Source organism: Candida metapsilosis (genome assembly GCF_017655625.1).
Source record: "Candida metapsilosis strain BP57 chromosome Unknown scaffold4, whole genome shotgun sequence".
Taxonomy (NCBI): Eukaryota; Fungi; Ascomycota; class Pichiomycetes; order Serinales; family Debaryomycetaceae; genus Lodderomyces; species Lodderomyces metapsilosis.
In genome coordinates, this window is record NW_027138162.1 from 222,242 (window position 1) to 242,295 (window position 20,054).

The window sequence follows — 20,054 nt, forward strand, 5'->3', positions numbered from 1 at the left end:
TAGTATAATAGTAAGATGTCCAAAAAAAAAGAAATTTTACGCGTCAATGGACCCTTCTGTATTCGCAGCAATGACTAGAAAGAGTAACCCCATAGACATATCATCAAAGGAGACATTACAGCATCTCATTGATCACTATGATAACTTTCTATTTGATTGTGATGGTGTCGTTTGGTTAGGAGATGAGCTAATACCAGGCGCAGCCGAGTTTATTCAACTATTAGTTGACAATGGTAAACAACTTGCATTCGTCACCAACAACTCCTCAAATTCACGAAATACTTACTTCCAAAAGTTTGCTAGATTGGGTATTCCCAATATTACTAAAGACATGATTTATCCAACTTGTTACTCAGCTGCGTTGGAAGTTCGTGATCAGTTAAAGATACCATTGGGATCCAAAATTTGGATACTAGGAGAGCATGGCATCGAAGAGGAATTACAAGAAATGGGGTATGTTACTCTAGGTTGCAATGATCCCAAATTGAACAATTTAGACTTGGATAGCTCCATATTGGAGGTTGATCCCGAAGTTAGAGCTGTCGTTGTTGGATCCACCAAGGATTTCAATTACATGAGGATCTCGCTGACTTTACAATACTTGTTATACAATGACAAAAGCATTCCATTCATTGGATGCAACATTGATAAAACTTACCCTGGCCCACGTGGATTAACTTTGCCCGCGGGTGGAAGTGTCGTCAATTACATGGCATTCACATCTGAGCGAAATTTCATCAATGTCGGCAAACCAAGTGGACAATTTTTGAATATAATCTTACAAGATAGACAGTTTGATAGAGACCGGACCTTGATGATTGGAGATACGTTGTATACTGATGTGAAGTTTGGCAATGATGGGCAGTTGGGTGATGGTCGTGGCAGTTTGTTGGTGCTATCTGGTGGAACTAAATTGAAGGACTTACAAAAATTGATTGAGAGTGGGGGTAGTAAAGAGGATTTGATTCCTCTGTACTATGCTGAATCACTTGGTCAATTAGCTGAGGTATATGGAGTAGAGAAATAGAATAGATTAGATTAAACCTGTTTTAACAGTTTGGTTATTGCGCGCGCTTATAAATCTATCAAATAAGCGATCAAATTTCATCCAGATAGTACATTTTTGCCACCACTGTTACTCTACACCATCTTTCTCATTATCCCTGATAACTGATGTTCAACTTTACAGGACAATCAAAGAGACGTAATGTCAATTTGGGAGATAAAAAACCAGCCGGATTTGGTGGATTCGGTACCAATGCATTCCTAGAACAGTCACGTAAAGAACGGCAAGAAAGGGAGCAACAACGAGCCCGAGAGAAATCAGCTATTACATTACAACGTGCCATGCGACTGTATTTGCAATTAAAAGAGGTGATTGAGACACGGTATCGAGATTGGCTTGATTGTGATGTAAGCGAGGTTGGCCTTTGGGAATATATATCACAGTTTACGATTTTAACACGATGGTTTGCCAAGAAAGGAGAGGCTGGACAGGATGAGTTGGTTACCCTTGCGTCAACTTTACTGAAGAAGTTGGAGAAAAGTCAGTTCCCACTTCTGAGCGAAAACGAAGCGGCATTGTTTTATCTTGGTCAGTTTCTATCCGGTTATCTTTTGAAAGTGGAGACATTAACCAAATGTCAAATGCTCAATGCTCTTGAGATTTTACATGAAAAGTATCATTTTGCAACTGCTTTTTTGTTGTCACAACTAGGAAAGTTGATACAGGAACAACAAGAACCTCAAGCTAGGGAGAAGGTTCTCAATTTTGCATATGTTATGTCACAATCGCTTCTAAACACCAATTCTGCATTCGAGTCATCTTTCCTTGCAGTGCTTGCTTGTGATGTCTATACCGCTTCCAATGAGTTTTATTTGAAGGTAATACGCCAATTTGTCTCACAGAGACAAAAACAAATTGACGTATACTTGAAAGGAAACGAATCAGCTAAGGATAAACTATTGTACATGGTGGTAAACTTTCTAACCATCCACGGAGATACAGAATTCACAATCAATGATTTGCAGTTGATTCGCAGTTTACTAAAGTATAACCAATCTATCGTATTGGAAAACTATCCCGATGAGAACGAATCTCGGCAGATGAAGGATAGAGGCATGAGTGCAGTTGTGCTACCACCCACAAAGATTAAAGTATTGAAGCAGATGTACAATACCAATTTCCTCCAAAGTGTGCTCAAATGGGGACGAGATGGCGGCGAGGAATCCTATGAAATCCTTGCTAAACTTGTTGCTTTACAACCTTCATGGAAACAACTCGTCTTGAATCAAATATGCATTGAACCTACAAACATTTTCTTAATTTCTGGAAACTCCCTCAGTCGTGCTGAAGAGCTTTCAACTACTTCACTCGAGGAATTTGAAAAACTATTCCTTTTGGGTGACTTTTATAACAGTTTGTTATTTTTTGAAGAGGTTTATTCTTATTGGCTTATTGTTTCCAACGATACCGAGTCATTTAAGAAAACAGGGATTGATGAGGGGTTGCTTAGGCTATTTTGCGAGATTTTGAAAACATTGTGCTCCCTCCTCGCAAAGAGGTCTGATTTGGGTACAAGGTACTTTCGCCAAAAGACATTTGCTTTAGTTGATCAATTGTATTTGAAGAATTTGCGATTAAAGTTTCTTCCTTCTGGTTTTTGGTTAACCCAACAACGCAGTTATAATTTTGATAAATTGCTCAGCTATGTTATTGAGTATTACATGGAAGATCCTAATGGTGACGACGATGAAGAGAAAGATGCATTTTTACAAAATATACCTTATGTTTACCGAGAAATGCTCATTTTGTTGAAACATGTCCCTTACTTCATCCCTTTTAACGACCGAGTTAGAATTTTTCAACAATTGATTGAAGTTGATAATCAAAATAGCTCACCATATTGGGGGTTTATGGAACCAAGAGTCAAGGCTGAAATCAGACGCCAAAATTTGCTACACGATGCCTTTGAAGCATTTAGTAAAATGGGAAATCTGTTCAAGAATAGAATTCAGGTTGAGTTTTTCAATGAATATGGTCCAGAAGCAGGGATCGACGGAGGGGGTATCACGAAGGAATTTTTAACAAGTGTTATTAACGAAGGATTTGATCCTTCGAAGGGGCTTTTCAAAGAGACTCAAGATAATCAAATATATCCAAATGAAGAAATATGCATCAAAATGAAACTAGGGCACGAGAATTCCAATGCAATGGAAAAATTATCGTACATTCAGTTTATGGGAATGTGTGTGGGTAAATGTTTGTATGAAAATGTATTGATTGATGTTTCGTTTGCCCCCTTTTTCATCAACAAATGGTGTATGGATGGATTTAAGAATACAATTAATGATTTGAGCTATCTTGATGAAGAATTGTTCAACAATTTAATCAAGTTGTCCAACATGTCTCTGGAGGAGTTGCAACATTTGGATTTATCATTTGTCATTAATGAAAAAGTTGATGGTCAAACTTACAACTTTGACTTGATACCTAATGGTAAACTGATCAAAGTTGATAGATCAAATGTGCAATACTATCTCCATAAATTTGCTGATTTCAAATTGAATCAATTACTACTCCCACAAACTAAAGCATTTCTTTCGGGATTATTCTCAATCATTCCTCGTAAGTGGTTTATGATTTTTGATTATTACGAGTTACAGATGTTGATATCAGGTGGTAAAAAGGATGTTGATGTTATTGATTGGCAAGAAAATGTTGAATATGGAGGATACTTGCCCAACGATGCAAGTGTGTGCTATTTCTGGGAAATTGTCAATGAAATGACTCCACAAGAAAAGTCAAAATTGATTAAATTTGTAACCTCTGTCAGTCGAGCTCCATTGCTTGGATTCTCAGCATTAAATCCCAAATTTGGTATACGAAATTCGGGAAGAGATGTGACAAGATTGCCTACTGCTTCAACTTGTGTCAATTTGTTGAAGTTGCCTGATTATAAAAATAAAGAAATTATGAGGGAAAAGTTACTTTATGCTATAAATACCGAATCTGGATTCGATTTGTCATAAGGTGTTCAAAAATAGATGCATTTAGTATACACATTATAGAAGTGAAAAGAAACCAATGGAGAAGAGTGAGCTCTTTATCTTCTTGTCTTTCTCTTGTTCTTTAACAATACCTTTTGTTTAACCTTTTCAGTTTCTTCTTCACTCTCATCTTCACTCTCACTTTCCATCTCTTCATCTTCACTAACCATCTCCTCATCTTCTTCTTCCTCTTCCTCTTCCTCTTCCATAGCATTCTCCTTAGCTGCTTGTTTCTCTGCCTTCCTTCTCAACTCAACTTCTCTCAATCTCAACAATTCAGGATTCTGTTCAACCAATTTCTTATCAGAAGCAAAATCTCTTTCCTTATTATCCTTCATTCTATTCTTATAGAACGCACGTTCTCTCTTTTGTCTAATTTCTTCTATTCTACTCATACCTTTCAACGTAGTAGCCACAAGATCTCTATTATACCTAACTGGAACGTTTCTTCTTGCAGCAAATGTTAAAGTAGAATCAACCACCAATTCCTTACCAGCGGCTTTTCTAAATGCTTTAGTCCATCTTAATTTACGTGGGTTACGACGCTGTTTGAACGCTTTGTGACATTTAGAACGACAGAACCTGAATTCTTTGGCGTCATTACGAACAAATGTTATTCCGTGAAGGGGATATACTGGCGATGAGCAGAAATGACACTGATAAACTCTCATGTTGACTTATGTGGTGGGTGATAAATGAGTGTGTGTTTGACTGTGTGGTGATATTCCGAATGGTTTGGATTCTATACCTGTAGGATATTTCTAGTAAAAAGAGCTTGAAATATGAAAGATGAGTTTAATAATGATGAGATGAGGATTTGAAATTTTTTTTTTCTTCCCGCTTGAACCCTCGGCGTTTGTGTCATCATCAGTTGAAGAAAGAAATTTTCATCAAAATCAAACCCAAAGTACTAACCATCATCAAACCAACAAGTAGCTTAAACTAGAGTTAATCACACTTCTTACTTCTAACTTACACCTATCCGTTGAGCACAACATTTAATAATGGCCCCTTTACAAGCACCTATACTCCCTATACCTGGTGAAAATGACCAACAGCAACAAGTGCCACCACAATACCAACAACAGCCATACTACACAGGCCAACTCCAAAAAAAGCAGGCTGCAGAAGGCTCCTTCGAATGGTACTTTGACCAAGGTGTAAACTGGATGGGTGATCATCCATGGATAACTGGATTTGGTGCATTAACAGTTGCTTATTTTGCCGCTGGATTAGTAAAATCTAATAAACCGGGAATCAACGGTAAAGCTTTCCATCGAGGTGGATTTGGATCTAAAATGACCCCCAAGGAGGCATTATTGATTTTGAATTTAAAAGAGACTAATTTGAGTAAATTAAAGTTGAAGGAACAACATAGAAGATTGATGATGGCTAATCATCCAGATAAAGGTGGTTCTTCATATTTGGCTACCAAAGTAAATGAAGCTAAGGAGTGTTTGGAGAAGAGAGGTGGAATGAAAGCCAAGTAGAATGAAAAATGGAGGTGATGAATATCAGCCCCGCCTTTCCACCTTTTCTTTTTTTTTGTTTGCTGGTCTAAATATAGAAACTGAATGATAGAAATAACCAATGATTGATGATACAATACTTTTACTTATATACGAGTCTTGTGAATAGCTGTGAGTTGTAAAATAAACGCAACAAAGTATTATCTAAGAAGTGTATAGCTTTGGGCTATTTGGACTAAATCACTAATGCCGAAATTTCCCATACCCGCCGACGAAAAAAAATCAGAAAACGTCAAAGAAAACGAACAACATCAACAACAACGAAAAAGAATTTGCAAAATCAAATCAATTCAATTCACCCACCAACCAACCAACCACAAAGAGGATACCAGTCACCCATCGCCTAACATTGGAGTTACAGAGAGGCTAAAGTACAAACCCAAGAGAAAATATCCATTGGCTCCACTACGTAGAAAGATCAATTTAGAAAACTTCTTCTAGAAACACACTACTCATACAAGTAACCACACGCATTTATTCTTCTTCAGTTCACGCCATACGCATAGCCCACACTTCCATATGACCACTTATGAGAAGCTCGTTAAAGGGGCAACCAAGGTCAAAGTGGCTGCTCCGAAACCAAAGTACATTGAGCCCATATTAATGGCCACTTCGATGGACCATTCAATTGTTTCAGCCGACAACTTCAACACCATTATGAGGACATTACAACAAAGACTACGTGATAGTTCATGGTCGGTGGTTTATAAATCGTTGATTGTTATTCATCTTATGATAAGAGAAGGTGATAAAGATGTGACATTGAGATATTTAGCTGGCCAGGGTCATTCGATGTTGAATTTATCACTGAGTAATATCGCTAGTAACAATAGTGGAAGTTATAATGCTGATGTTCGATTGATTATGAAATATTCCAAGTATTTACATACAAGAGTGAAACAATTTGATGCTACTGGAATTGACTATGTACGAGATGAAAGATCGAATAATAGTACTACCCAAGAAGGTGGAAGATTACGTTCATTAACTGTTGAAAAGGGGTTATTAAGAGAGACAGAAAGTGTTCAGAAACAAATTGATTCATTACTAAAGAATAGTTTCATGGAGAATGATATAAACAATGATGTTGTATTGACTGCTTTCAGGTTGTTAGTTAATGATTTATTGGCATTATTTCAAGAACTTAATGAAGGTGTGATTAACATATTGGAACATTATTTCGAAATGTCAAAGTATGATGCTGAGAGATCATTGAAAGTTTACAAGAAATTCGTTGATCAAACCAAGTACGTTATTGATTATTTGAGAGTGGCCAAGCATCTAGAGTATGCTACAAAGTTGCATGTGCCCACAATCAAGCATGCACCTACTGCATTGACTAGTTCATTGGAGGAGTATTTGGATGATCCAAACTTTGAAGTAAATCGAAAGCAGTACTTGGCTGACAAGGGTGGTAATCAAAGGGGCAACAGTCCTAAGAAACCAATATTTGGTAATAAAGAGGAAGCTAAAGCTACCCCGCAACAACAACAATATCCAGCTCAGCAACAGCAACAGCAACAGCAGCTTCCACAGCAGACTGCTAACAATGGAGGTACCAGTGGAGTTGATAGACATGCATCTTTAGTAGTTCAACAGACTTATAACCCATGGAGTAACATTGCCATACCAGTTTATGCGCAAGCCTACGTTCAACAAGCCGATCCCTTTCAGCAACAACAGCAACAGCAAGCTCAGTTACAGGCTCAACAGGAGCAACAGCAAGCTCAGTTACAAGCACAGCAACAACAGGCACAACTTCATGCGCAACAACAACAGCAACAACAGCAACAGCAGCAACAGCAGCAACAGGCACAACTCCAAGCTCAACAACAGCAACAGCAACAACAACAGTTGCAACAACAAAACACTTTCAATAGAACATCATTAGCCCCAATAATTCAAGGACAGCCATATCAATCACCAGTGCATACCTCATTTACAGGAAATGGATTTGGAGGTTACGGGAGTCAAACTACTTTACAGCCTCAACAAACAAATCCTACACCACAACCATTACAACCTCAAATCACTAATCCATTTTTGCAACAACAACAACAACAACAACCACAATATACATCACAGTTTCAGCCACAAGCTTCACTACCATTACAGCAACAAAACACCAATCCATTTTTACAACAAGCACAAACTGCATCTGCTACTCAACAACAACCTCAATTTACTCAACAATTTACACAACCACAACCAAGTCCAGGATTACAAAGATCAAACACTAATCCATTTGCTAGGTTGGCAACTGGTCAGCAAAATATCCAGCCACAAGCAAGCTTTTATGGACAACAGCAACAGCAACAGCCTATTCAACCATTACAACACCAATCTACCAACCCATTTGCACGTCGTAATTTTGATCCAAATGTTGATAGTTTGATCTAGAGTGAAGAAGGTGAAGAGTAGAGGATAGACAACAGGCCTTATTGCATAATTTGACAAGATGAGAGAGTTGAATGCTTTTATAGATTTATTTTTGTATACTTTATATATATAACAAAATATTCTTTGACTTGACAGAGAGTCCCACAGTTGTAACAGCCTACATGTTCATTTCCCATAGTTCTGCATTGTACCCCTCTGTCACACTTACATCTTTTCCATATTCACCTTGCCATCGATTAAACCCACCTTTCAACACATAAACATGGACTTCTTCCTGCAAATACTTTTTCACTTTAGAATCAACAATATCATCAATTGATCGTAAAAATTTCAAAGTTGCTGAAGGACCTCTAGATTGTGACAACATACAATGGAAAACAACATCATGAATCTTGTTGGTATACACTTTATCATATATCTCTGGTAAACTATTGTAGAAATCACCCGCTGGATAATGCCAACTGCCTTTAATGTGACCACCAACGTAATCTGATTCTCGAACGTCAATTATTGCTAATGAGCCATGGGGTGCTGTGCCATTTTTTGTTAGCCATGAATATAGCGCTGGTGGTTTAATGAATTTTAAATCTGAAATTGAATGAATACGACTCATTTTGGGATAAGTGAAGCTTTAGATCTATAGCAGTGAAGAAAAGCTTTTGCAATATCTTTGTTTGATGATGATGATGTAATCAAAGATAGAGTTTTGCTCTTTTGTTCATGGGAGAAAACCCTGGGCGACAGAAATGAGACAGATGACGTATTGGAGTTGGGTCGGGTGTGCGACTAAATCTTTTGTTCCATTGTCGTACCGGAGATAAGAAAGAATCTTTTGTGTCGTATAAAAATCTGAATGTCACATTTACTAAGTTTGCGACAATTGCGCAAAAATAACAAGAACACACACTGACTGGATGATGAAAAAAAAAACTTACTATCACCCTAATTTTCTTTTCTTATTGATCCAAATCATTTCCAATTGAGAAAAAGAGTAGACTTACTACATTATCACAATGGTAAGATTGACTAGGAAAAGAGCTATTGAAAATGAATTGAATGGTTCTCCATTAACAAAAACACTTTCCATGGATTCAATATCATCATTATTCAAACGTAAGAGAAAGAGAGGTGAAGAGGATGATGACAGTGACACAACTAAGTCAACATCAGATAGTGAACATACTGCAGAGGAAGAAGAAGAAGACGACGAAGATGACATTGAAGAACATAACGTGGATGGTTCTGGTAAAGCTCCTCATCATAAAAAGAGACGGATCAAAACAAAAGAAGAAGAGGAATTTGAAGCACGTGAGAAGGAATTAGACGAACAACTTCCACCCGAACTTAGAAAATATAGACCAAGAGGTTTTGGTTTCAACTTGCCACCAAAAGGAAGACCAGTGAGGATTTATGCCGATGGTGTATTTGATTTATTCCACTTGGGTCATATGAAACAATTGGAACAAGCTAAAAAGGCTTTTGATAATGTTGAATTGGTTTGCGGAATTCCGTCCGATGTCGAAACTCATAAACGTAAAGGTCTTACTGTATTATCAGATAAACAAAGATGTGAAACTTTGAAGCAATGTAAATGGGTTGATGAAGTTATACCCAATGCTCCATGGTGTGTAACTCCTGAATTTTTAAAAGAACACAATATTGATTATGTTGCCCATGATGATTTACCCTATGCCAGTGCTGATAGTGATGATATTTATAAACCAATTAAAGAACAAGGTATGTTTTTAACTACTCAAAGAACTGAAGGTATTTCAACTTCGGATATCATTACCAAAATTATTCGTGATTATGACAAGTATTTAATGAGAAATTTTGCTAGAGGTGCCACCAGAGAGGATTTAAACGTAAGTTGGCTTAAGAAGAATGAACTCGAGTTCAAGAAGCATATCAATGATTTCAGAACTTATTGGATGAAGAATAAAACAAACATCAACAATGTCAGTAGAGACTTGTATTTTGAAATTAGAGAGTTTATGCGTGGTCGTAAATTCAATGTGAAACAATATTTGGAAACTCATCAAAAAGGAGCTAGACAAAGAAGACTTAGAAATGGTAATGATAATAAGAATCTGACTACTGATGATGAAGATGAATCATCACCATCAAAAGGTAGCCCTTTGTCTGATTTTGCATCAAAGTATATTGGAAATGCCAATAAGGAGTTGAACAAAACTGGTAAAGCTTTCTTTTCATGGATACAAGGAGACAATGATGATGATGACGACGACGTTTTCGATGAAGATGCCGATGAGGAGATCAAACCTATTATAGTGAAACCAGTGAGAAGAGCCAGACGTAGAAGCAGTAGTGCTGGTAGCTCTGCTAGCGTCGTCAGCACACCGGTTAAGTCAAAGTCGGGTTCTGCGAGGGCTTCACTGCAGACACCAAAGACTGCAACTAAAAAGGCTGCTTCAGCAACACCAAAATCAGAAGTGAGTTCACAATCTAAATCTCTGAGCACTCCTAAAACTGCTCTGACAACACCAAAAAAGAGAGCTACAAGAGGTAAGACCTCTTCCGAATAGGGTAGCACTATTCTCCGCTATCCAACTGCATACAGCATAACTTTTTTTTATAGCTTTGTAATTACGTCATGTATAATGTAAAAGAGTTGAAGAAATGGAAGGTGGTTTAATCTCTTCAACAGAAAAAAATAGTTCATAGAGTATCAAGAAATCAACTGATAAATCGAAATCAACAACAACATGTCTGACGGAGTGACACTTGACACATCAGAGATGTCATCTGATCTCTCAACTATAGAACTACCGACACCTCAGTCACAAATATCAAAAGAAGATACTCAAATACAACTTTTACACCAATTACAAGAACAATTGAAAGCACAACAAGAACTCTTGAGCCATCAACATGAAGCTTATATTTTGGAACAAACTAAGCAACAGCAGCTTCAACAACAACAACAAGTTCAAACTGACAACCTACATACACTTTCCTCACAACAACAAGCTACTCATTGGAGTTTCACACAAGGGTTAGTTGTTGGCCAATTGAGCGTCATATTCATTGTCATTGTATTTATCAAGTTTTTTGTCTTTGCTGACTCATCAGCCACGCCTTCAAAGACAGTTATACGTGATGCATCCGGTGTTATTGTGAGACGCGACAAGAAGCAAAACAACAATAAACGCAATTCCTACTTGAACCCAGAGGAAGCTGACGCATCAGCTGAAGATGAAAGATTGCTAAGTAACAGAGCTAAGGTGTCGGCTATATTGGAAAAGACATATTATGACGTTCATAATCATGCACCAGAGTCACTTGACTGGTTTAATGTACTTATAGCTCAAACTATATCACATTTCAGGACTGAGGCATTGTTGGCTGATAATATCTACCATTCATTAAATGACTTTCTCGATCAAGCTGAATTACCTGAATTTATGGATAAAATCACCTTAACTGAAATTGATATTGGTGATGATTTCCCAATTTTTTCCAATTGTCGTATAAAACAAAGTAATGAGGATACAGGTAGATTAGAGGCCAAGATTGATGTGGATTTATCAGATACATTGACTTTGGGGATTGACACTAAATTGTTGTTGAATCACCCACGTCCATTAACTGCAGTTTTACCCGTGGCTTTGACTGTGTCGTTGGTTAGATTTTCTGGATGTTTGACTGTATCTTTGATTAATACCAATGATCAAGAATTTGCCGATGTGAATCTCAACAATAGGAAGCCTGAACTGAACTCGTTTGCTAGAAATACTGATGACAACAATGATACCCAGAGCAAGAAGAGTAACGGCACCAAGAATGATAATGAAAATGGAAATGGAAATGGAAATGGAACAGCACTAATGTTTTCATTCTCACCTGATTATCGTCTTGAATTTGTCGTTAAATCATTAATTGGATCAAGAGCCAAATTACAAGATGTCCCCAAAATCTCATCACTTGTTGAGAACAGATTACGTACATGGTTTATTGAACGATGCGTCGAACCTAGGTTTCAAGTCGTTCGATTACCTTCAATGTGGCCCAGAACTAAAAATACAAGAGAGCCAGTAAAAACCAAAGAAGGAGGAGGCGATGAGAATAAATAAATATATAAACACAATATCAAATTAAATACTTATGTAAGTCACATGTATATAAAGAAAGGAATAAAAAGTCCATTTCGGATCTAATAGTATTACAAGTTCGAGAAAACATTTGGTGGGTTAGATTAATAAAAGGAGTAGCACTCCAAGCATGGGTGCTAGATGACTAGACTCGTCGGCATAGTCAAAAATTGTCAACGGTGAGCCAGTGGAGAAAATTGTTGTTGAGGTTGAACCAATACCTTCAAGGTTTGCAGGACCAGCACGTGTTAATGGTGAAGAAGGATTTGAAGTGCTTGCCTCGTTTTCAAGTGCATCTGGACTATCATCACCTAGTATTTGAGTTTCATCGTTTGATACATCCACAGGTTGACCTGACTCAGTGGCCGATTGATTATTATCGTGTGACTGAGGTTCATATTCCTTGGGTGGATCAGCTTTCTCTATAATCGAGCTAGCTCCTAATGTCCCAGAATGAGATGTCTCATAAGCTGCTGCTGCATTACCAAGTGCCGCTTCCCCATCAGTGAACTTGTCTGAGCCATTCTCAATTTGCTGCAAACTCTGTAAATCATCAACTGGCGACAAACTCGTTCCAGGAGAAAACTCCGTCAAGTTAGTTTCTGTCTTCACATTTGCATCTTCGTTCTCATGAATTCCTGCATTAGTAGATGTAGTTAGCCGACTTTTTGCCGCAGAAACAAAACTGTTCACGCCATTGAGCCCCGCAAGTGACATTCTTGGATCACCTGTATCCACGACTGATTCAACAATTGTCATTGAAAAGGACGGAGCATCAGCAGTTGATTTCAGAACCGATTCTGTCTCTCCATTATTTGCATTTGTCTCGGTTGCGATATCACCATCTGTGCGTGATTGCCCAACGTTTAGTGTAATCAAAGTGGGTGGTGTAAAAATTGCCGATGTTTGAAATATGATTGACGGAGCGGTTCCAGTTTCAGTATTACCTTGTGAGTTTGTGTGTGATTTCAACACTTCGACCCCATTTGAGAGCAAGGAGTGCAGTAGTTGCGGGTTGATTGTGTTTTCAATCGTTTGTATTTCATTCGCTCCCGAGGTGTTCAAATATGGAAAAACAATCGACGGCATTACCAAATAGCTCAGATCTGTTGTTAATTTGGGAGAATCTGTCGAATGCAAACTTGCTGAAGAATCCTGAGTGAGCAAATGTGCCTCTGTTGTGGGATCAACACTTGTTTCTAGCCTGGGTGTTGTGTTCGTAACGTTAATTGGATATACACTACCCTCATTTGAGTAGATTGACGAACCGGTAGTTGACATAACTGCATTTGAGTCACTTGGTAAGCTAGATTGAGGGCCAGCAGAGCTCAAGCTCACTATTGAACGAACTCCTCCTTGAACCGCTTCAACAGAAAAGGATAGATCTCTCATTGATCTAGATGTCAACCCAGAGCCATTCTCGGCACTGGCTAACTCATTGCTTGAGTATGATACACCACTCTCTATATTCGTAGGTAGCGGTGAGCTGGGAGGATCAGTCTCCTCAGATTCAATCCGTAACAATGATCCTGACATGCTTGATCCCGTGACTGGACTGGTATTTATCGTGGTTTCGACCTCCTCAAGTGACATCAATCCACCAGTCGATTCCACAAGTGAATCCCATACATGGGCTATTCCAGTAGGATTTGTTGACGATACTGTTTCACTAATTGATTGCGAGTTGATATGGCTAGCCGTGGGTCCTACATTTGCCTCACCCAGCCGCGTGAAATAGTCTGAATTTGCATCAAGCGTAGTTTCTTCAGCAACCTCCAAGGATTCTCCACTCAATTCGTTTTGGGATCCCAGAATCTGAGATAAGGACTCCGCCAGCGTCAAAGTAGATCTTATGGCTAGCAGTTCGGCTGCAGAGGATGTATCTGCAACAGTCGCAGTTGTCCTAATCCGGCCATCATTCAATATGGGAGCGCTAGACCGAGCTGATGCGACCAATAATGTTGCAGTAGAAGGTTCAGCGGAAAACACAAAAACAACGGAGCTGGTGGTATCCGAGAGCACCTCAGTATTCAGTTCAAACAATAAATCAGTAGTTAAGGAATAAGCAGATATCCATTCTGTTGACACATATGACGTGTAGGAGCTTTCACTTGACGTGGTAGCAAGAGGATCCGAGGATTGTGATCCAAGCTGTATGAAACCATCCATAGTCTCAGCAGAGCGTGTGGCACTTGACTCTGCAATGGCATCAACCGTGAACGCAAAATCAAAACTGGACTCGATCAATGCATTAGTAGCTTCCGGCATAAACCCATTTGTGGAGAAGCTTTGAGATTCAGGAGAGGGTTCAGCCGCAGAGCTGTCCAAAGTACCTTCCAGTTCATTTACTGATTCAGGTGTTGATATAGTCCCAAATTCGGACGATGATTCAATCGTCAACGTAGCCCCTTGAAGCGATGATGATTCAATCATGGATACAATTCCCAACTCAGTCGTGTACCCACTTGCAGATTCCATTGAATTACTAGTTGAAGCACCTTCTAACTCAGTTGATAATCCAGCAGCGTACAGAGCTTCTAGGTCACTCATTGGCTCATTTGAAGAGGTTGCAAATTCTTCTATCTCGGTTGATGGCTCAATTGAGGCCATAGCAGCTAACAAAGATGTAGGTTCAACCACAGATGTAGTTTCTAACCCACTTGGTTCCGTTGTTTCATCTGTTGCTTGGTCCGTTGCTTGATCTGTCGATAGATCCTCTATTTCTGTTGATATAGCCGCTAGTAACGATGTAGACTCAATCACGGACACAGCTTCTAAACTATTTGCTGGTTGAGATGTAGACTCACTGAACTCACTTGACAATTCCATCATTAACGTAGCTGCTAATGATTCCAGTAGGGACACAGGTTCTAACCAACCTATCTGTCCAGCTGTTGGATCCGCTGTAGATTCTGTTAAATGCGACATCAATACATCTTCAGACTCACTGGATAATTCCACAATTGACATAGCTGCTAGCAAAGATGTAGATTCAGAAATAAATACCATTTCCAACTCACTTGCTAAATCGGCTGTCAGCTCAGTTGTCGACTCAGTTGAAGGAGTCGTAGATACAACTTCTAGCTCTCCGGGTGGTTCCAACACTGACACAACAGCTAGCAAAGATGTAGATTCAGCAATAGTTGCAGCATCCAATCCACTTGCAGACTCACTCATCAATTCAGTTGTCGAAACAGCCACAGATTCTGCTGCATAACTTGCGGATTCACCTAATCCAACCAATGGTTCATTCAGGGAGAATGCTTCTAACAATGACGTAGATTCATCAAATGATATCACAACCATCAAGCCACTTGTTTCATCAATCAACTCAGTCGAAACAGCCGCAGTATCTGATGGATAAGTCATGGATACGTCCAGTTCAGCTGATGGCTCCATCACCGACATAGCTGCTAGCAATGATGTAGATTCGACCATAGTTGTAGCATCCACCAGACTTGGTACTTCAATTGTCGACTCAGCCAATGATTCAGGAGTTGACACACTTTCAAGAGCAGGTGGTTCAACGGCTGATACAGACTCCAGCTCAGTTATAGATCCAATTGTAGACAGAGCCTCTAATTCACCGCTTAATTCAGTTATAGACACGATAGCCGATTCAGTTGCTGATTCCGAAGTTGATTCACCTATGTCTGCAACATTATATTCACTGACAAATTCAGACGAGTAGCCAGCTTCAGACACGATTGTATACTCAGATATAGCTTCCATTGATGGCTCGCTTGCAGACTCAGTCGCGTACTCGAAAGAATAACCGTCCAAAGATGCTGACACGAGTTGTGCTGATTCCGATTCTTGAGCGAATTCTGTTGACAGAAAGCCAAAGATATCCAGTGATGATTCAGATGCCGATGAACCAAGGAGCCGTTCTTGTGAAAAAGAGGACATTTCTCCAAGCTCTGTTTCGAAGCACTCTGGAATCTTCCAACAAAAGTTTGATATAATCTGACCAAGAGCCTCTAACTCATTAAGATCACCAATGGTACCACTACCTTGAGAAGCATCTCCTGCATTTGAATTGAACTCTTGCAAGTCAGTGTTGACAAAATATTTCGAGCGAATGTAAAACACATCGGTCCATGAAGACTGTAGTGGGTCCGTTTCATATGTGAATACAAGATCATCTGGCATACAGAAATAGTCTCCGTGCACTGAAGGAGCAACCAAAATGCTGGTTTGTATATCAAATGGGTTATCAAAATTGTACGACGAGCCAGGCTCAAATAATCTCAATGACGTCGTCGACCCATTGGTTGAATATTCCAAATCAACAGTTATCGCATCAGAACCAAGCAAATCATATACCACCACTGGATCATACGAAGACCTTATGTTGAATGTAACTGACCAAAGGGAGTCCAGAGCTGGCTCAACGCTTAACACTTGAAAAGTCATCCTTGGATATCGGTACGAATTTCCATCAATGTTCTCTTCATCACGCCAAACCCATATATTTGGGCCAACAATGTTTCCAGCTGCAGTAGTGGTAGTTGTGGAGGTGGTTGAAGTTGAAGTGGTTGAAGTGGTTGATGTTGATGTTGAAGTGGTAGAAGTAGTAGTTGTGGATGTGGATGTAGAAGTTGCTGCGGTGGTAGAAGATTGTGCAGCATTTCCATTAGCTGTTACGGGACTTGGCGTTTCAGAAGTTGAATCATCCAGTATAGTGGCCGCAGGTTGCGGTGCCTGTGGTACTGCCAGGCCTTCTGGGACTCCTCTACCTTGAGTTTGATCGGAATCAATCGTGTCTTCATCAGATATAATCAGGGAAATGAGAATTTGTGAAGTCGATTCGAGCAGTAAGGTGTCAAGTGGAGTTTCAAGCGTTTCCGACAATAACGAATCATCCGAGAGCTCCAAACCCTGAATGTCAGTGTAATCAATCACAGCTTCATCAACGACTGAAGTACTTTCGTAACTTGCAAATTCATCGGATGTTGGACTCTGATTGGATGTATCTGAAGTTGCTGGTGGATAGGAAGGCACAGCGCCTCCTGCATCAATCATTGTCTCTATAGAATCAACGTCTTGGGTTGACAGAGCCGATAAGCCTTGCTCAGGCATAGGGATCGTTTTAGCTGATAGGGCTTCAGAGGCTTCGAAACTTGTCTCCATTGCGGGATTGTCATTTGAAACTTGACTTTCAGCTGCAAAAGTAGTGGTGCTATATGGGACTTCTCTGAGTTCGTATGGCCCAGACTGAAATGAGCATCCATAAAAACCGGCATTGTTTCCGTTTACACCTTCATAGTCGAATGGGTAGTCAGTGGGGGAGTCTAAATCATTCACTGCAGGATCAGTATTGAGTGCATTGAGTTCTGATGTTATTTCGGTAACTTCATTCAATATTTCAGCATAAGTCAGGCTAGTGGATTGTATTGAATTCGCTGATGTGGTTGTAGATGCATCACCTAGCTCCGATTGTGCATATTCATTCAGTGATACAATGTTTAATGGTTCCTCTGACATAGCTGCTAGTAAAGACGTCGAGTCAAGTAAAAGTTCCTCTCCTAAAGACGTTGTAGGTTCACCAATTAATTCAGTTATTCCTTCAGGTGTCACTTCAATAGTCTCCAGCTCCATTTCTGGCACGACGATACTGGAAGGAGCTGCAGACGCGGTTGTTAAATCTGCCACAGACTCAACTTGTAACTCGGAGGTTAAGTCATTCACGTATGACACAGCAGTTTCTGACTCAATTGTTGACGCGAGGTCCACACTTGTCAATAGCTCTGTGACAGATTCAGTTTCGGATACATTGAGTGACTCAGTTGATAGCTCGGTTACTGTTCCGATCTCTGACATGCTCGTTGATTCAGCTGCTGATTCATTCATTATGACATCACTTGCGCCATTGAGCTCAGTGTAGTCAGACAGGGACTCGCTTGTGTCCCCATGTAATGTTGGAGAAGATTCAATGTCATCTATCCCAATTGATTCAACACTTTCGAACGGTGGTTCAGATACTGAAGCAACAAGACGTTCTTGTTGCGAGGAAGATACGGATTCTGATTCTGATTCGGAACACTCTGGAATTTCCCAACAAAAGTTTGATATTATCTGGCCAAGCGCCTCCATCTCACTAAGTGCATCAGCCGAGATGGTTTGAGAAGCATCACCTGCATTCAAATCGAAGCCCAGCACATCAGGGTTGACAAAATACTTGGAACTTGTATAAAACACATCTGTCCACATCGAAAGCACAGGGTCTACTTCGTATGTGAACTCAAGATCATTTGGCAAACAGAAATGGTCTCCATGCACTGAGGGTGCAATTAAAATACTTGCTTGTATATCAAATGGGTTACTATAAGTGTACTCTGCGTCAGTACCATATAGTCTCAATGAGGTTGCTAAACCATTATTTGTGTACCTCAAGTCAATAGTTATGGAGTCAGAGCCAAGCAAAGAGAATACCATGGCAGAGTCGTACCCTGACTTCATATGGAATGTAACCTTCCAAAAAGAGCCCAGAGCTGGCTCAACGTCCAATACCAGGAAAGCCATTTTTGGATGTCGTTGTGGAGTAACTCCTTCATCTATTTCGTCATGGAAAAGCCAATTCCATACTGCCTCCCAAGGGTTACCCCCGGCAGTTGAACTCGATGACGAACTAACAAGCGAGCTCAGGGGAAACACCGTCAGACCTCCTCTATCTACCGGGTCCCTTGCTATATCAAGGTCAGTTTCAGTTTCAGTTAGGATTGACCCACTAGTGTAACTTGCTATATCAAGGTCAGTTTCAGTTTCAGTTATGATTGACTCACTAGTGTAACTTGCTAAATAGTCAAGTCCCAGTGGATCAGCCTCAATGGGGTCCTGCGATGCATATTCGGGTAATTCAGCGGGAATGGTGTCAGTTGTGTCTGCAGTGGACTCAACGGCGAGACTGGAAAACGAAACTAATCTCTCCTGAGGTTCAGAACTGCTTGCCGTGGGTATAGTTTCAGACGTAGTCTCTAATTCGAGAAGCACACTCGAACCTTCATTGTCAACAGTAATACGACTGAAGTTGTATGGAATTTCCTCGAGTCTATAGGGCCCAGCTTGTATGGGACATGCTGATGATCCAATTTGCTCTTGATCTGTGTCAGTGTTGTCGAGTGCGTTATTTGTGAAATCAAAGTATGTTCCTGGCTCCAAGAGGAGTGCGTCGTCGCCAGAATTAGTCTCATCACCGTCAGCCGCAATCACGTGGGAACAAATAAAAATATGAAGTGCTATGAGTACCAACACACCATGTTTAAACATTGATGAAGTTTAATTAGTTTGTTAAGAAGCTTATTTGAAAACTTTAACTTCTCGGAACTCCTCCGGTAGATAAATGTCAGACATGTCTCATACTAAAAGACGTTGTTGAGCCTTCCTTACAGCGTAGAATCTTATCCATTTTCCTATCACGAGGTTCCATCGGCTTCGTAGCTAAAGCATTGCATGCTTGCTATGACTTGATAGGAAAACAGTTATAATATTGTTTAATGTTTGACTTATTTTCACCTTAATGCAACATAACTTTTTTGAGAAATATTTTTTTGCAACCTTTGTCCAGAAAATAATGCACTTGGAGAAAGTTCGTTGGGCGAAACGTTGTAAAAGGCTGTTAAATTTTGTTATAGGCTCCCCAACAATTTGTAATAGCTTACTAGAGGGCAAGCCATCGATGCCAAATACCACCCTCATCGGACTTCTTGTTTCGCCGCCACCGCATTCCACGTGGCTTCAATAATTGATCACCTTTTGGCCAAGTAGATTCAAAATGACTCCCTTCAAAAGCTAACAACGGTTTATATTTTCAAGGTTTACAGTTCTTACTTCGTAGTTTCTAACTGCTTTATTCCAAAATATAGAAGAGTTGGGAGTACATAAGAAAACATGGAGTTCCGTTCTTCTACATTATTATAATTCAGGAATTTTGACTAAAGGAAAAGTAAACGTGGGCCAGGAA

At 39.7% G+C, this 20,054-nt stretch overlaps 9 protein-coding genes across 9 annotated transcripts; 6 read left to right on the plus strand and 3 right to left on the minus strand. All coding sequences in view use genetic code 12, as the record gives it.

Annotated features, from left to right (window-relative positions):
* Window positions 1–46: 46 nt before the first annotated feature.
* I9W82_003490 (uncharacterized protein) lies at window positions 47–1,027 on the plus strand (the record flags this gene model as incomplete). Its single annotated transcript, XM_067692461.1, has 1 exon — window positions 47–1,027. One exon carries the CDS (start codon window positions 47–49, stop codon window positions 1,025–1,027), a length of 981 nt encoding a protein of 326 aa, XP_067547888.1.
* Window positions 1,028–1,173: 146 nt separating this feature from the next.
* Window positions 1,174–4,032, plus strand: I9W82_003491 (ubiquitin-ubiquitin ligase; the record flags this gene model as incomplete). The annotated part of the gene is made up of 1 exon (XM_067692462.1): window positions 1,174–4,032. The coding sequence occupies one exon, from the start codon at window positions 1,174–1,176 to the stop codon at window positions 4,030–4,032; it is 2,859 nt and encodes a 952-aa protein (XP_067547889.1).
* Window positions 4,033–4,106: 74 nt separating this feature from the next.
* Window positions 4,107–4,721, minus strand: RLP24 (ATPase-activating ribosome biosynthesis protein; the record flags this gene model as incomplete). The annotated part of the gene is made up of 1 exon (XM_067692463.1): window positions 4,107–4,721. One exon carries the CDS (start codon window positions 4,719–4,721, stop codon window positions 4,107–4,109), a length of 615 nt encoding a protein of 204 aa, XP_067547890.1.
* Window positions 4,722–5,054: 333 nt separating this feature from the next.
* On the plus strand, window positions 5,055–5,540 carry PAM18 (Pam18p; the record flags this gene model as incomplete). The annotated part of the gene is made up of 1 exon (XM_067692464.1): window positions 5,055–5,540. One exon carries the CDS (start codon window positions 5,055–5,057, stop codon window positions 5,538–5,540), a length of 486 nt encoding a protein of 161 aa, XP_067547891.1.
* A 558-nt stretch (window positions 5,541–6,098) lies between these two features.
* Window positions 6,099–7,979, plus strand: I9W82_003494 (uncharacterized protein; the record flags this gene model as incomplete). Its single annotated transcript, XM_067692465.1, has 1 exon — window positions 6,099–7,979. The coding sequence occupies one exon, from the start codon at window positions 6,099–6,101 to the stop codon at window positions 7,977–7,979; it is 1,881 nt and encodes a 626-aa protein (XP_067547892.1).
* Window positions 7,980–8,136: 157 nt separating this feature from the next.
* On the minus strand, window positions 8,137–8,592 carry I9W82_003495 (phosphatase; the record flags this gene model as incomplete). Its single annotated transcript, XM_067692466.1, has 1 exon — window positions 8,137–8,592. The coding sequence occupies one exon, from the start codon at window positions 8,590–8,592 to the stop codon at window positions 8,137–8,139; it is 456 nt and encodes a 151-aa protein (XP_067547893.1).
* Window positions 8,593–8,992: 400 nt separating this feature from the next.
* PCT1 (choline-phosphate cytidylyltransferase) lies at window positions 8,993–10,525 on the plus strand (the record flags this gene model as incomplete). The annotated part of the gene is made up of 1 exon (XM_067692467.1): window positions 8,993–10,525. The coding sequence occupies one exon, from the start codon at window positions 8,993–8,995 to the stop codon at window positions 10,523–10,525; it is 1,533 nt and encodes a 510-aa protein (XP_067547894.1).
* Window positions 10,526–10,705: 180 nt separating this feature from the next.
* Window positions 10,706–12,073, plus strand: I9W82_003497 (ERMES complex subunit; the record flags this gene model as incomplete). The annotated part of the gene is made up of 1 exon (XM_067692468.1): window positions 10,706–12,073. One exon carries the CDS (start codon window positions 10,706–10,708, stop codon window positions 12,071–12,073), a length of 1,368 nt encoding a protein of 455 aa, XP_067547895.1.
* Window positions 12,074–12,190: 117 nt separating this feature from the next.
* Window positions 12,191–19,360, minus strand: I9W82_003498 (uncharacterized protein; the record flags this gene model as incomplete). Its single annotated transcript, XM_067692469.1, has 1 exon — window positions 12,191–19,360. The coding sequence occupies one exon, from the start codon at window positions 19,358–19,360 to the stop codon at window positions 12,191–12,193; it is 7,170 nt and encodes a 2,389-aa protein (XP_067547896.1).
* Window positions 19,361–20,054: the final 694 nt, after the last annotated feature.